At 44.6% G+C, this 13,450-nt stretch overlaps 3 protein-coding genes across 5 annotated transcripts; 2 read left to right on the top strand and 1 right to left on the bottom strand.

The window, feature by feature from the left end:
* Positions 1-313: 313 nt before the first annotated feature.
* Positions 314-5,602, top strand: LOC106927734 (P2R1A-PPP2R2A-interacting phosphatase regulator 1). Its single transcript, XM_088012420.1, has 10 exons — positions 314-474; positions 696-1,041; positions 1,785-1,860; positions 2,057-2,113; positions 2,200-2,246; positions 2,319-2,376; positions 3,142-3,206; positions 3,293-3,360; positions 3,435-3,522; positions 3,594-5,602. The coding sequence occupies exons 2-10, from the start codon at positions 953-955 to the stop codon at positions 3,700-3,702; spliced, it is 657 nt and encodes a 218-aa protein (XP_087868546.1). The 5' UTR covers positions 314-474; positions 696-952; the 3' UTR covers positions 3,703-5,602.
* A 570-nt stretch (positions 5,603-6,172) lies between these two features.
* On the bottom strand, positions 6,173-9,747 carry bacc1 (BPTF associated chromatin complex component 1). 3 transcript variants are annotated; one of them, XM_015003492.2, is made up of 6 exons: positions 9,449-9,741; positions 8,602-8,696; positions 8,021-8,122; positions 6,693-6,922; positions 6,513-6,617; positions 6,173-6,420 (listed from the first exon to the last, which is right to left on the bottom strand). In XM_015003492.2, exons 1-6 carry the CDS (start codon positions 9,467-9,469, stop codon positions 6,356-6,358), a joined length of 618 nt encoding a protein of 205 aa, XP_014858978.1. In that variant the 5' UTR covers positions 9,470-9,741; the 3' UTR covers positions 6,173-6,355. The 3 variants fall into 3 exon arrangements, with proteins under 3 accessions (XP_014858978.1, XP_087868545.1, XP_014858979.1); XM_088012419.1 differs by having other exon boundaries at positions 6,513-6,922; positions 9,449-9,747; XM_015003493.2 differs by lacking the exon at positions 8,021-8,122 and having other exon boundaries at positions 9,449-9,744.
* Positions 9,748-9,791: 44 nt separating this feature from the next.
* rnasekb (ribonuclease, RNase K b) lies at positions 9,792-12,777 on the top strand. The gene is made up of 3 exons (XM_015003494.2): positions 9,792-10,014; positions 11,064-11,146; positions 12,315-12,777. The coding sequence occupies exons 1-3, from the start codon at positions 9,937-9,939 to the stop codon at positions 12,457-12,459; spliced, it is 306 nt and encodes a 101-aa protein (XP_014858980.2). The 5' UTR covers positions 9,792-9,936; the 3' UTR covers positions 12,460-12,777.
* Positions 12,778-13,450: the final 673 nt, after the last annotated feature.

The following is a 13,450-nucleotide window of genomic DNA, read 5'->3' as shown; positions in this document are numbered from 1 at the left end:
ATTGACTTTGCAATTAATTGCTGTTAAGCTGATCACTCTTTATAACATTTTGGAGTATATGCAAATTGCCATTATAAAAACTGAAGCAGTAGACTTTGTAAATATTAACATTTGAATCATTCTCAAAACTTTTGGCCATGACTGTAAAACACGCAGGATGCCGGCCCTCCAGGACCGACTTTGGGCAGCCCTGCTTTACAGAGAGCTGGACTTGGACAGAAACTGTTTGCCATAAAACTAAGCCAGCAGCTCCTGATGCTTATCGCAGCTGCAGTTCCGCCAGCAGCCACAGAGCGGCGCTGTTTCTCCACTTCCACAACTACCTGTATTTGGTGAAGGACTATATGTTGTAAAAATCTTCCAAACTGTTATTTTTCTCTGTTTTTTGGGCTCTTCGGCGGGTCCACTCCGTGTCTGAGGAAAATGTGAAGACCCTTCTCTCCGTGTTCTGGAGAACCAGTCCCCGTTCGGCAGGTTTGGACAGCTGTTTAACAGAATTTGGGTCTGTGGTTGGAGGTTTTACTGCAAAAACAAGTTAGCTGAACAGCTAATCCCGAAAGTCCCGAGCGGGTTTAAAGAGTCCCCACGGGGAGCAAACAGGCCGTCGGAGGTTAACTTTATCCGGGAACTGAACCCAATCCTTCGTTTTTAAATATTTTACTTCGGTTCGGTGTTTTTCCGTTTCTACTGTACAGCAGCTGGATCGGTTCTGAGGGGATAAATGTCGCTCCAGTCCGCATCCCCGTTCAGATCCGGACGGTTTTTGCGGTGGAAAATGCGGTAAAGCGGGCGAAGCTCCGGCGTTGTGTCCGCTGACGCGGCGGCTCTGACTCTGCTGCCTCTGAGGCCTGCAGGTCGGGCTTCCACCGGGCTACAGTACAGCCCTCAACCGCCGTAGGAGCGTCGGAGGGCGGCTTACCACGCCGCCACCTCTGGGCCTGCGCGTCAAGGGATGGAACGGATGGAAGTAGACCAATGCGCAGGCGCAGGAGGCGGGGCACTACGTAGATCAAACAGCGCCCCCATGATTACCAATGTCAGGTGAGTGGTACTGCATCCACATAAGAAGTACCAAATCCCGTTAAATTTTATAAACTTCAACCTCTAATTTAGTATAAAATGTTTTAATTTTAAAGTCACTATTTTATGTGTCTTATGGGAAAGCAGATTTTCGTTGTGATATTTTATGATGGATAAAATAAGATTATTGGTGATTTTAAATATGTTTGGTTTTTATGGTTTTCTTTTCCATTGTGCTTCATAATTATTTTAAGTCCATAAACGTATTAAAAATAAACATGCTGCTGAAAATGAAAAAGAAATTTCATTTTACATTATCGTTCAGCAGTGAATGCTTCAAGTCGACAACTTGATTCAATCCCTTGGGTTTAATTAGAAACTTTTACTTCAAATAATTAATTGAATTTACTGTACTGTTTGATAACTAGTATCAGTTGGACTGTTTGTCTGATTGAATGTAAGGTGCCTCAAGATGTGAATTGGCACTATATAAATGAAAAAGTTGAGAACATGAAAAACATTTTGTCTAGATATTTGCTCCATCAGTCCTCATGTTGTATCTTTAGCTTTTATAAAAACAGATTTAAACACCAGACCAGAACGGCAAAAACTTCAGATTATTCTGTCCAAGAAGCTCAATTAATTAAAATGAATCGGGTTTTCTTTCCTTTCTGCAAATTAAAATAAATATTAAAAATAATATTATGACTTTTGTTTTAGCAGCTGTGGGAACAAATGTTGTTTTTGTCTCCTGGGTCTCTCAGTGACGGGATGACCGTCTTCAGCCCCGTGTGTTCGGCTCGGTACCGGCGCAGCAGCGTGTCCATCAACCCCTCACAGGTGGGTAACCACGGTAACACCTCTGAACAGTCAGGCCAGAAAGCTTGGACCTGAACGGGACCAGAGCGTCTGGAGCCGCTACGTTACGCAGCCACTAGGTGGCAGCAGGCAGAACCAGAGGAGGTTAAATCCAGTCAATCTTCCTCTGTGGTTCAGTGAACGTTTCCTAGTCTAATGTCCTCTGTGTCCCCCTCAGTTCGTCCCCTTGTCTCCGTTCTCCCTGAGCGGGGACAGACTGGACCACAAGAGGCCGGTGAGTCAGGGTCGGGGTCAAAGTTTACCGGGTTTCCCATGATCCTCTCTGAGGGACTGACTAATTGAACTTTGTGTTTGAAACAGGAGGAGAACATGGAGACCACGCTCCGAGGGAACATCCACAGACTCAGGTATCGCTCAGCCTGCAAGCCGTGACCTTTGACCTTTCAGGGACTCACCGCTGCTCCGCTTCTGCTTCCCAGTGCTTCCAGTCTGGTTCCAGTGCCGCCAGGCAGCCTGTGGCAGGACCACACCTCCACGGTGAGTTCCTCCACTCTTATTTTGAAGGTAGAAGCCGTTTCCTGTCAGGTGGTTTGCTCATTTTATCCGAAGAAGCTCAAGGGTTTACACTGGGTTCCGTCTTGATCCGGTTTACTCTCCGTTTCATTGAATCCAGATCAGGTAAACCGGTTTCAGGTTAGAGAAGATTGATTCTGTTCAGAGAAACTCAAACCGATTCAATGTTTTAACCTGGGATCATGTTCTAGGTCACAGCATCACGTCAGTTTGATCAAATTACAGGATTGAACCCATCTGGATTTAATCTAGATTAGACTAGATCAGATTAATTTAGACTAGATTAGTGGGATCTTAAAGTTTAGACTGAATCTAGTTTTGAGTGTTCAGACAATGAAAATAATCCTGCTAAAGTTTTCAATCAATCTAGATTAAAAAATAGCAGGGTCAAATTTTCTGGATGACTTTGGATTTAATCTAGATTAAACAGCCGGATTCCGGCAGAATCTGGATTAAATTTTTGATCAATATAAACTCATATTAGTCAGACTAACCTACATCAGTTTGAAGGTATCGAGTTATACCTCAATACCTTCAGGAATCCAGATTAGACCCAATTTAAAGCAGATTTATTGGATTTCATCCCTGAAACTAAATCCAGATTAGGATTCATATGTGGTTTAGATTATCAGGATTAACAAGTATTGAGGGGTTCAAATGTTTAAACGGAGTCTGATAATCCAGATTAAGGGATCCAGATTACACTCTGACGCTTTGTGTGTCCTGCAGTGGTTTCCATCTCAGGACAGCGGCATCACACCCAACTCGTCGCCCAGCCCGACCCGGAGGTTCAGGTTCTGATCCACCTGATTTCATCTGGATCTCCAGTGTGAGGCGCTGCTTTGATTTTTTTTTTTTTTTGTGTGTGTTTGACCCACAGACCCGCCGCCGCCGCCAGACCCACCACCGCCGTAAGATGGCCACTGCTGACGCCCCTGAAGAGGAAAGGTAGTGCCATTCCAGTTCGGACGCCTCCAGGACCAGAATCCGGGCCGGCTCGCTAACTGGCTTCTGTTTTTCAGGTGGTGTCGATTCGGACGGGCCACCGAAGAAGCTGTTTGTTGCTGGGGTGACGGACCCCGCTCACCGCGGCAGCAGCTACACTGTCAGGTGAGGCTCAGCGCAGACGCTCAGGTGGGGTCAGTCAGTCCTGAACTCATCGTCCTCTCCATCCTCCGCAGCGTCTCCCAGACAACCGTGGACGCTCCGCCTGTAGGGGGCGTCAGCCCCCAGCCCCGTCCACTGACCCTGTCCCCTCCCCCCACCTTCTCCCCTCACCAGCACCCCTAGAGCACCACCCCCAATGCATCGCCACCACCTGGTTTCTGCCCAATCAACTGCCAGCATCACTGTAAGCCCCGCCCCTTCCTGCAGACTTGCTCAGCGGCTCCCCCTGCTGGCTGCTCCACCGCCCATCTGGGGACGGAGGTCAGGGGGCGCGCTGGACGTGTCCCCAGGAGGAAACGCGTCCCCACGGCGCTGTAAGGGCCCAGATTGACCCAGAACAGGTCTGCTCCTGACCTTTGACCCTGCACCGTCTGGAGGCACCGGACCAGAACTCTGAGGTTCTGATGAACGCGACTCGGTCTCAGCTCCAGAGCCGTTCTGGGTCAGAACCGGGTCAGAACCGGTCTCTGTGTTAATCATAAATCTTGTATAGAAAGTGGTTCTGGTTCTGTGGTCTGGTGCATTAATCCCCTTTTCCATGACGACGTTCTGCTCAGTCCCGTTTCCACCAGGAGTTCTGGTCCAACCCGGATGGTCCTGCGCAGTTCTCTAACGAACCAGACTTTGACTAGGCCATTCTGTCTGGGTCCTGCTTCTGTTGGTGACCCGGTCCGGTGACAAACCATGACCACACCACCAAACTTCACAGGGTTCAGTTCTGTCCGCTCTGGACTCCAGGTGAACTTTGACCCCATCCAGGCTGCTGGAGCTGGACCTCCTGTTCCCATGACAATGGGGACATCTGGTAGAGCCTCACCACTCAGAACCAGAACCGGTTCTGATCTCCCAGAACCAGAATACCCAACACCATGCGATATTTGCACATCATCATCGTCATCGTCATCCTGATGGTTTATGAGCTGCAGCGGTCAGCAGGTGGCGCCGCTGGTTACCTGACCCGACCAGGTTCTGTCTGTCCAGAACCAGGTCCGGTTCTTCTTCTGCTTCCAGCTTCTGCACTTTGACAGTTGTACAGTTTTCTACTTCATCCATCGCTGTGCCTGAACCGGTCCGGTTCTGCGGACTGGACCTCCGTTTCTCTTTATTTTCCTGTGAAGAACAGAATCGAGCTGGAGCAGCAGAACCGTTTTGATCCTGTTTTTGCTGGTTCTGATTTATTTCTGGTTCGGTTTCCGTCTCAGAGTCCAATCTGCTTCATAGAACACGGTTCTGATTAGCTGAATGGGGTATGAAGCAGAATAGAACCGACCAGTAGCTTTAACTGGACTTTCTGTGGTTTTCTCTTATTTGCACATTTCCCCTCCATCCTGGTTCTGATGGACCCATGAAGAAGAACCGGTTTTGATGGACCCATTAAGAACTGGTTCTGTAGCTGGATCCAAGCGGGACGCAGAAGAATTGGACCAGAACTTCTGCTTCACAGAAGCTTTCTAAGCCAAAAAATAGTCGAAGTGGGATTCTGGAGAGTCCTGATCCGATTTCAGGTTCTGGTTCCACACTGAGGTCTGATTGGACCTGGCTGGTTTCAGTTGGACCAGAACCACTGTAGCAAAGACACAAGAACCCGATTCAGTATTAAGTTTGACTCTGGAAGACCAAAGTGTTCAGATGTTCCCCGATCAGAACCTGGCCTGGTTCTGGTTAGAACCAGACTGGGTTCTGCAGATCCTGTTTAATTTGGCTGGTTCTGATGCTCCGGATCAGAACCGTGGAGAACCTGGAGGAATCCCGGCTGAATTCTCTTGAACCAGTTTGACTTGTAGAAGTGAGTTCTGGTTCTGGTCCGGGTTTGAAGCGCGGAGATAAAGGGAACTAAAAGCACATCAGTCCTGATTTCATTGTAAATATTTCTGCTTTTCTTTGAGCTCAGAGGAGACGACATATTTTTCTGATCCATTCCCGGCCCGGTTCCACCGCGGAGAACCGACCCGATAAATATCATGATATATATTGTTTATAAAAGCTGCCAGTGAAATAAAGTCTGTTCCATCAAACAGAACAACGCTCTCAACTCATGACTTCTTCCAAAGCTAATTGTTAGCTTAGTGCTAACTTTGAAAACATTTACCACAGTTTCCCGTAAATTAATTCTTAACTATTAATTTATTGGCTGTAAACTTTATGTTGAATAAAGTCTCTGTGTTTAGCATTAGCTTCTGCTAAATACCATGTTGGATTAGCACTAGTTTAACTAGCATTTCTGGTTTAGCACAGCAAAATTTGGCACTGTCGCTACTGGCCAGACGTTTACACATACCTGTCTGAAGTTAAACCAGAACCACACTTATGTTTTGGGTCAGAATCAACAGAACTTTTCAGATTTTTTTTTAAGCTGGAGAGAGAATATGTGAGAGATTTGAACTTTGATTTGAGTTTGGTTAGAAAAAAAACGGTTGGATGCATGTAAAGTCTCAACAGTTCGTATAAAATTATTTTCTCCAGCATTAATGAATCTTTTATTTACATATTTCCAAATAAAACAACCCGAGTCCCCGGAATGCTAAATATCTGCAAATAAAGAGTCCAAATGTTTTGGACCGTCCTCCATGTTAGAAGAAGAAGACAACAGATGTTTGACCCAGAACAAACAGCTGTTTATTAACATCAGATGACCAGATCCAGAACCCAATGGGTCAGTCTGGTTCTGATTGGAGATCAATTAACCTGCAGCCTCCTCTACAGTAAAACTGGCTCCACTGTCCTTTCAGAATAAAAGCCTGTAGGGAGAGGAGGGGCTGGAGCTTCAGCGTAGAGGTCAGCGGGACAGCAGAGGAAGGTCACTGGAGTTCATGATGAGGCTGGAGTCCAGGTTCAGGCTCTCTGGGGGAAACGGGAGAACGGTTAGAACTGCAGATACAGAACCTCCTGGTTCTGGTTAAATGGGTCGGAACCAAACGGCAATGTCTACCCACCCTGGTCAAAGTTGAGCTTCTTGTTGGATGAGCCGTCCCCGAGTCCTTCAATGTCCACCAGGTCACTGTTGACGTCCGAGTCGTTCAGAGCACTGAGCGTGACGTCTGCAGGAGGAAGAGGAGGGTGATGAGGAAAAGGAGGACGACGATGAAGAATGTTCAGTCTCGCTCCTCTCTCACCTGCTGTCTTCTGCTTTTTAATGGGCGGGGCTAACGACGGGCTGTTCTGCATCCCTGTCGCCACGACGACCTGTGAGGTCGGTACGGCAATCATGGCAGGGGCTGCGGGGACGGGGGCTGGCGCCATAGCAACCGCGGCCTTCTTCACAGTTTTCTTGGGGGATTCGGTGGCGATGGGGACTCTGCTGTCCTCATACAGCTTCCTCTTCACTGTGCTCTTTATCTGAGCGCTGCAGAAGAAGAAGAAGATTAGCCAATCAGCTTCCACCTCACAGCTGGAGATGGGACACAGAGGTCAAGAGGTCATCAGGACCCCCACAAAGAAGAAAAAACATGACGACAGCAAGAAAGAAGGACGACTGAAGGCCATCAGACATGTGATGACATCAACCTAATGATGACATCATCCTAAACACCAGGAATCTGTTCTGGACCTGTCAGTTTGGGTTCTGGTTCTGGTCTGTCTCTGTACACCTCAGCTTGGACCTGACCAGCAGCTCAGAGAGGCTTCAGCAGCAGTGGGAACACTTCCATTGACCTGCTAAACCACTAATGCTGACAGCAAAGCTAATCTTTCAATTAGCATTTTTGCTAACTTTAAAAACGCTTAGCGCAGTTAAATTAATTTTTCTGGATAGATTCTAAAGCACTGCTATAATTGGCTGTTTTGTAAACTTTCAGTTGAATAAAGTTAGGCGTTTATATTCATGCTCTTATTTTGAAGACACAGCTTTCCCATTTCCTCTCCTCACCATCTTCACATGTGATGTGGTGCAGCAAATGTTTACTCTGTACCCAGAATGCATTGGTATACAGTAAACAGTTTAAAATCTACTTATGTTCTTGGTGCTTTTGGTTAAATAGACAAAATCAGCAACAGAATTAGCAATACTCAACTGTAGAGCTTTGATGTAATGCATCACTGACGCATGGTAGGTACCAACATGGCTAAAGTTAGCATTTTAGTGCTTTACAATTAGCTCCTGCTTTATGCCATCTTTGTACAGCGTTAGCTTCAAGTAAATACTTTGCTCATGTAGCGCTAGCTTTAGCTAAATACCATGTTTCTATATAACTTAGCATTAGCTTCTGCTAAACCCAATGTTAGTGTAGCACTTCTTCAGCGCTAGTTCACTGAATACCATGTTGGTAAAGTGCTTTAACGTTAGCACTACCTTGCTGGTACAGTGCTAGCATCTGCTAAATACCATGTCGGTGTAGCATTTATAAAGCTGCTGCTGTCACACTTAAGATGTCACCATGATGACCGTGCATGCTCCCCCTGCTGGACACCCAGTGGAACCTGCTGTGGCTCCTTTAAGACTTACACGGTGCGCTCTTTGATCACGGTGCTGATGTTGTTGAGGTCGTCTCCGAAGCGACGCACGGCCAGGCGCAGCATCTCGATCTCCGTCTCCGTCCATTTGGCTCTGAGGACGAACACAGCATCACTTCAGTTTGTCCTGCCGGTACAGAACCGACCCACGGCACTGTGGAGGAGCTGCCTCCAGAACCGGGTCAGAGACCAGAACCAGCACAGGCTGGGTCAGCTGTAAGACTCAGATAGGAAGCGAGAGGCGTCTCTGGAGTTCCACAGGGATCGATCCTCGTTACACTTCAGCTCTAATTCAAACTGATTTAAAAACCACCCTGAAGCCTGAACTGAAACAGACTGATGGGAACAGGTCTGATACATGTGAGGTTACAGAACTAGAGATTTATTTTCCATAACTGCTTTAAATCGCTGCTGTTTGCTGTGATTGTGTACAGAGACAGAGGAACGAACAGTTTCCTGATTATTTCAGAGATCTGACTCGTTTCAAAGGCTGGCAGGACGGATTCATGTCAGAGAGAGCTGAGCATGAGCCTTCATGCCGGTTAGCTGTGACGGTGTGAGGGTGAGGCTCACCCTGCAGGGCTGGAGTCAGACACCGGGTGAAGCTGCATGGTCAGTTCGCCCAGCTTGGTGAAAGCTGCTCCAGCTGCAGAGAAGATTTCCCCGACCTGCAGAGAAGACATCCAACTCTTCATCATCACACTCGATCATCAACATCATCACTTTTTAAATCATTCAATCCAGTTGTTACATTTGTTACATGTACAGTGGCTTGCAAAAGCATTTATACCACTTGAACTTGAACTTTTCTATATTTAGGTCACATTACAACCACAAACATAAATATGTTTCACTGGATTCTAAAGTGAACACAAAGTGTTACACAATTGTGAAGTAGAAAAAATATATTCTTCATTTCAAACAATTTACAACTAAAAAAAGAGAAAAGTTTGATGTGCAGAAGTATTCAGCCCCTTTCAGAAGTTCCCTGATGACTGCTAATGACTGAACAGAGTCCACTAACACTGATTATATACTATCAGGTAGTGAAAGTGTGGTGAGGAATAGAGTTTGTTAGTTATAAAAAAAAAAAACTATTGATACATGACTTGTTTGTTTACTTTGGTATAAAAACTGAACTGAATGGAGAAAAACCATCAACAACACCGAGTATTTATTTATTTATTATTTAACTCATACATAATGTTAATGTGAGCCGATTTTATCTACAGACTCTGATCATTTGGTTCGTAAAAAAGCTATTTATCCTATCCAGTCTTTATTATTATTAAAGCCAAAAATATATAATTGCTAAGTTTCTGAATAAGATTCGGTGCGCAGCTGAGAGATTAGCTATTTAAAAGGTTCGGACACTGAAAATATTAAAGGTTCGGACAGGTGAAAACAAGAGACAGCTTACCTTAGCAGAGGCTGATGTCATTTTAGGAAGTATGTGTTTGTTTGAAAATCACAACAAAAACAAAGCTAACACAAGTTAGCCGCCGTTAGCTTCAGTTAGCCTGCTGCTAGCGGCCCGTTAGCTCCATTTAAGCCTCACTGTGTTTAATTTCAAACGGCGGCTTAGTCCCGGAGGTTTGCAGCCAATAGGAGGATTCAATGCTGTTGCATTTACATCAGAAAATACATATTTAGGATAAAAATAAAGATGCAGAACAACAATGGCAACCAGACAGGATGTGGCGAACACTGCGCGATTTTACCACTTCAATGCTATTGGTCCTTTTCAGAGGAAGAGGCGGAGCTCCGAATGCTTCCGAGTAAAGCCGAGCGCTAAGGATCAGCTGACTGCGGCGCTCTGTCCTTCAATGGATCGTTTCTGACCTGTTCAGATAATCAAACGGAAAAATAAGATTTGATTAATTGATTGATTGGTTGGTGAACGCCGACATGCCGTCGCTTCTGTTCTGCGGGCCTAAAATGGCCGCCTGCGGGATGGTGATCAGCATCTGGGGGGTCATCATGCTGGTAAGAAGCCAAATGGGAGCCGACTACTTCCTGGATAGAATACTGTTAAATGGCTCATTCTTTTTTACATTTGACACAAAATATGAAAGCTTGATATTTTGGATCTGATTTATTTCTGAGATGCTGTGGAACATATTCAGATCAAATTATGGCTCAGGATAATTCCTGTGCGAGAGTCAGCAGATAGACGGACCCCAGGCAGTTGAACTGAATGTACTGTGGCTGCGGATCTGTCTGCGTCTAATTAACGAGATGGGAGGTTAGCCGGAGGGGTCACCCGGTGCTGGTGATCTTTGGGCCTGGGTGGATGATGGTCTTTAACCGGGACTGGTTCACTGATCTCCGGTCTGTTCTGACTGGTTCCTCCATGGCATAGTCACGTGACCCTCATGTGATTCTCCACAGCAGGAAGTTCGATTATAGCCACGATTCCAAACCTGACAAATCAACACAAAATGGTGTTTAATTCTGAAGGAGAAATAATTAATGTGCTTTTTTTTGGCAAGTAAAATGTGAATAGTGTGGTGTGCATCTGCACTCTGCCCTTCCACACGGAGTCTAAGCTCCTACTGGCTGCAGGTCATCTGGGGTTTTTTTCCCCCATAATCTTTTGTCTGGACTTTGACTAGGCCATTCATTCTGACCCATAAATCTGTTTTGATCTAAAGCATCCCATAATATCTGTGGCTGGACGTTTAGGTGGTCTTCCTGCTGGAAACTGAACCTTCCAACAGCATGATGCTGCCACTGCCATGTGTCAGTGTTCGATTGAATTTGCACACAACATTTTCCATGTAGATCTTCACAGATAAGTTCTTAATACTAGCATTAAATGCCATAGAGATGAAATATATTTACTGATTTTATGACTTGTGCTGGATTTTATTTGGGGGTTTCATATTAAAGGGGATGAATACATCATAAAAACAGTTTTAACTGTAAACTTTAACTTCTTCTCCTTCCATCTGCTTTTATGCCCCACTGTGTTGGTCTGAGCGTCCCTGCTGCGCCCCCGCGCCTCATGTTGAGCCTCTGCTCTTGTCTTCCAGGGCATGTTGGGGATTTTCTTCAGCACCAACTCGGCGGTTCTGATTGAGGACGTCCCGTTCACCGAAGAGGACATCTGGGAAGAGTGAGTCATAAGACGGTTTGAATGTTTAGTCCTGAATCAGCCCGTCACCATGGCAACCCATCCCAGTAATTATTACAATGAATGATAATGCTGTTCTTTTGAGACCATTTTCAGGTAATTTAATGATAATTCAGGTTTGCGCTCCCAGGTACCAATAAACTTTAATTTTGTAACAAACTCTTATCACTGGAACTGTGAGACGTTTTAAATGTCCAAAACAAAAACAGTAAATAAAACCGAAAGAAAAACCACTCAACAGAAACTATTAATAAAACAGATGAGTCTCTGTAAACAAATAAATTTGAATCGGGATGGAAATTGTGGTGGTAATTTCAGTTTATCATGCCATGAATTGATCTGATTAACTGCGAGAGGCCTCCTCCAGATAAAACCAGATCTGATCTGAAGGTTAAAACCAACGTCTGGAATCCCCTCAAGTTCAGTTTAAAAGAGACTCTGGAGTAAAGCAGAAGGTTTAGTGGAAGGTAAAAATAGATCTGGATCTCAACTTGCCTCTCTCAAAGCTCGTTTTGACTAAACATCTGGATTCGTTCTGTTCTTTGGTTTTTGGACTAAACATCAAATCGGATCAGAACTAGAACAGCATGAGGTTTTCTGCTTCATCCACAATTAAAACCCATAAGAAAAATCTATAATTTTAATAACATTTGTGGTGCAAAGGATCATATTTATGAAAACTCAACATCTCCAAGTTCCTTTGACTGAATAGAAGCAGATATGATACAACAGCAACTCTGGTTAAAAGTTCTGATGGTTCTGCTGGAACAGAAAGTCCAACTAAAGACCAGGAAGCTTTGAATTTGCATCTAAAAAATTATCAGCAATAATCTGAGTTATTTAGTTTGATATAAGAGAAAATAATGGAGTTAATCTCATTTCTTTAGCTTCAAACTAAACATGTAATTAGCAAACTAAATACTGAAAAATGTTTAGTTTGAAACTGTAATATTTATAAATCAATGAATAATTTGGTGAAAATATGGCTGAAACAGGCTAAATAAGTCAAATTATTTCTGTTCATTTTTGGCTGTAACTTTCCAATCATCTGGCCTGGGTTCAGGTTGTGTCTGGTTTGGTCTCAGTCAGCCGGGTTAGGCTGGGATCAGAACCAGAACGCAGGCTAACCGCTGTGTGCTCTGTCCCGCAGTAAGCAGCCGCCTCAGAGGATCTACGCTCTCTACCGCCAGGTGGGCATCAACTGCTTCATCGCCGCTGCCATCTACGTGGCTGTGGGCGCCATCTCGCTCTGCCAGGTGCGGCTCAACAAACGCCAGGAGTACATGGTGACATAAAGAAGCCACGGCAGGGCTTGACCTCTGACCCCTGGTGAAGGTTCACCACCCGACCTGCAGTCTGATTTGGTCCTGGATCAAGCGAGGGGGCGGAGTCTGGATAATTTATTCTGAATCGTGTTTACTGTTGATGTTTGTTGTTGTTGGATGAAATGTTGCGTTGTTCCTCCAAACCATTCCCAGGTGTCTGTCCCACTGACCAACCAGGAGAAGGCCTGCTCCTCTTCCTCCTCCTCTTCCTCATCTGTGTGGTGATGAAAATGTGTACAAACTGTTCTTCTGGATGCTCCTTTACAATAAAGTGTGAATGTGATTAAATCCAGGCTTTTCTTCTCATTCTTCAGCTAAAATAAACCAGCATGTTGGTGAGCAAATGGAGCAAATGGTGAGCAAATGGCTGATCAAACATCTTCAGACTGAAACTAAACCTCAACAATCTCCAACCATCACACTTCCTCTTACCCACTGCACTTCGTGCTGCCATGTGCTGCCCAGGCTACTGCTGGTAGTCCTGAAGCTACCAGCGGTAGCTACACAATTATAACAGACCTGAATTTATTATAGCTTCAGGACGATATTGGACTTTTATAGTTCAGTATAGTTAGTGAACAAAGGTCAACACGAAACACAACAACAAAATAAACATCTGGAATCATTAAGAACACACTCCAAAAAAGTAAATCTAATTACTGTAAAACTTTATTGCTACTGTGATGTAAATTATTATATAGTTAGTGTAACTCGGTTAAAAAGTAAATTCTCTCCTATTTGCAAATACATTTATTCTATGAGAAGAAATTCTGAGGAAAAAATCACCTTTTGAATTAAACTTTTCAGTGTTTGGCTCTGATCAAATAAAATCATCATGAATTATTCATATCCACGTTGAATAGATGAAAAATAGAATTAGACAAGATTTTTCTCTTTTTTTTCTTTTTTACAGTTTCTATGGACCAGTGTGTGTTAACAAAATATCCAACAATAAACATTT

The sequence above is a fragment of the Poecilia mexicana genome, unplaced genomic scaffold (genome assembly GCF_051168715.1).
Source record: "Poecilia mexicana isolate PSO_F unplaced genomic scaffold, ASM5116871v1 scaffold_14, whole genome shotgun sequence".
NCBI lineage: Eukaryota > Metazoa > Chordata > Actinopteri > Cyprinodontiformes > Poeciliidae > Poecilia > Poecilia mexicana.
The sequence above is the reverse complement of the archived record's forward strand: the minus strand, read 5'-3'. Positions and strand labels throughout refer to the sequence as shown.